Source organism: Camelina sativa, unplaced genomic scaffold (genome assembly GCF_000633955.1).
Source record: "Camelina sativa cultivar DH55 unplaced genomic scaffold, Cs unpScaffold00977, whole genome shotgun sequence".
NCBI lineage: Eukaryota > Viridiplantae > Streptophyta > Magnoliopsida > Brassicales > Brassicaceae > Camelina > Camelina sativa.
The window spans coordinates 7396-8347 of NW_010922102.1; the positions used below are offsets into that span (position 1 = coordinate 7396).

The following is a 952-nucleotide window of genomic DNA, read 5'->3' on the forward strand; positions in this document are numbered from 1 at the left end:
GCGGGATGAAACATACCTTCTTTATAGCCTTGAGCTGCTCATTTAGTAAGTACCGGCGTTGCTCACCGCTAATTTTTTCTTCAATTGCTTTTGCTATGGTTTCCTATATGGCTCAAAAGATTTGAATCATATTTCATTCAAACAGCTAGCGGATAAGTAGCCCCAGAAATAGTACCTGAATCTTGCTAATTTCCATTTCTTTTTTCATCAATTCCAGCGTCAACCGCAGACGTTTGTGAACCTGGGTCAATAAAGGTAGAGATGAGAGATTGAACAAGAATGGAAACCCATACAACTACAAGAATAGTGTAACTACTTACATCCAGTTCTTCAAGAACTTCTTGAGCTTGGTGCCTATTTGCACCACATATCGCAGCTCCAAAATCGGCTAATCGTGGATACGTGAAATCACCTATATGCTACACAAGTTTGAAAGAAATCTACTAAGACAGGTGTCCTGAAAGTTTTTACCTGCACATGTGAAAATTATGAAGAGAACATGCCTGGGTATATGTCTGAACGTGATCTCTCCATAGTGAACTTGTCTTAAGTACATCCCTAAGCGTTGAAATAACTTCAAAGGATGTTGCCTTGATGACATCATCGTCCATGTCAAATGGGTTATCCTGCACAGAGAACAAGAAAAAAGGTTCCTGACTTAATAATTTCAAAAAGAAAAAGGAAAAATCAAACAGAAGTCTCATATCATAAGAGGAAAAGCATAAAAGCATAATTATACCTTAAGATGATCGACTTTGACGGTAAGTGGTTCCTCACTCACCTGTATAAAGAAAAAAAATTCTCCCTTAATAAAAAGTAACTCGATCAACCAAAGGACACAAAAGGTGTAATCGCTAGGCATTTGAACTTTGAATTCTTTCTTAACTGAAATCTACCATGTATGAAAAACCCTGTTACTCTACCGACTTACCATCTCTGTTATGCGAAGTCG

At 37.7% G+C, this 952-nt stretch overlaps 1 protein-coding gene across 1 annotated transcript in view; it reads right to left on the reverse strand.

Moving 5' to 3' along the window:
• LOC104774008 (lon protease homolog 1, mitochondrial) overlaps window positions 1-946 on the reverse strand; it is a gene marked incomplete at its 5' end in the record, with an annotated part of 4384 nt that extends 3438 nt beyond the window's left edge. The window contains 6 exons of the mRNA XM_010498676.1: window positions 17-103; window positions 176-241; window positions 321-419; window positions 504-626; window positions 740-781; window positions 932-946. Coding sequence (XP_010496978.1) covers window positions 17-103; window positions 176-241; window positions 321-419; window positions 504-626; window positions 740-781; window positions 932-946 — 432 coding nt within the window. The remainder of the gene's footprint in view (window positions 1-16; window positions 104-175; window positions 242-320; window positions 420-503; window positions 627-739; window positions 782-931) is intronic.
• Window positions 947-952: the final 6 nt, after the last annotated feature.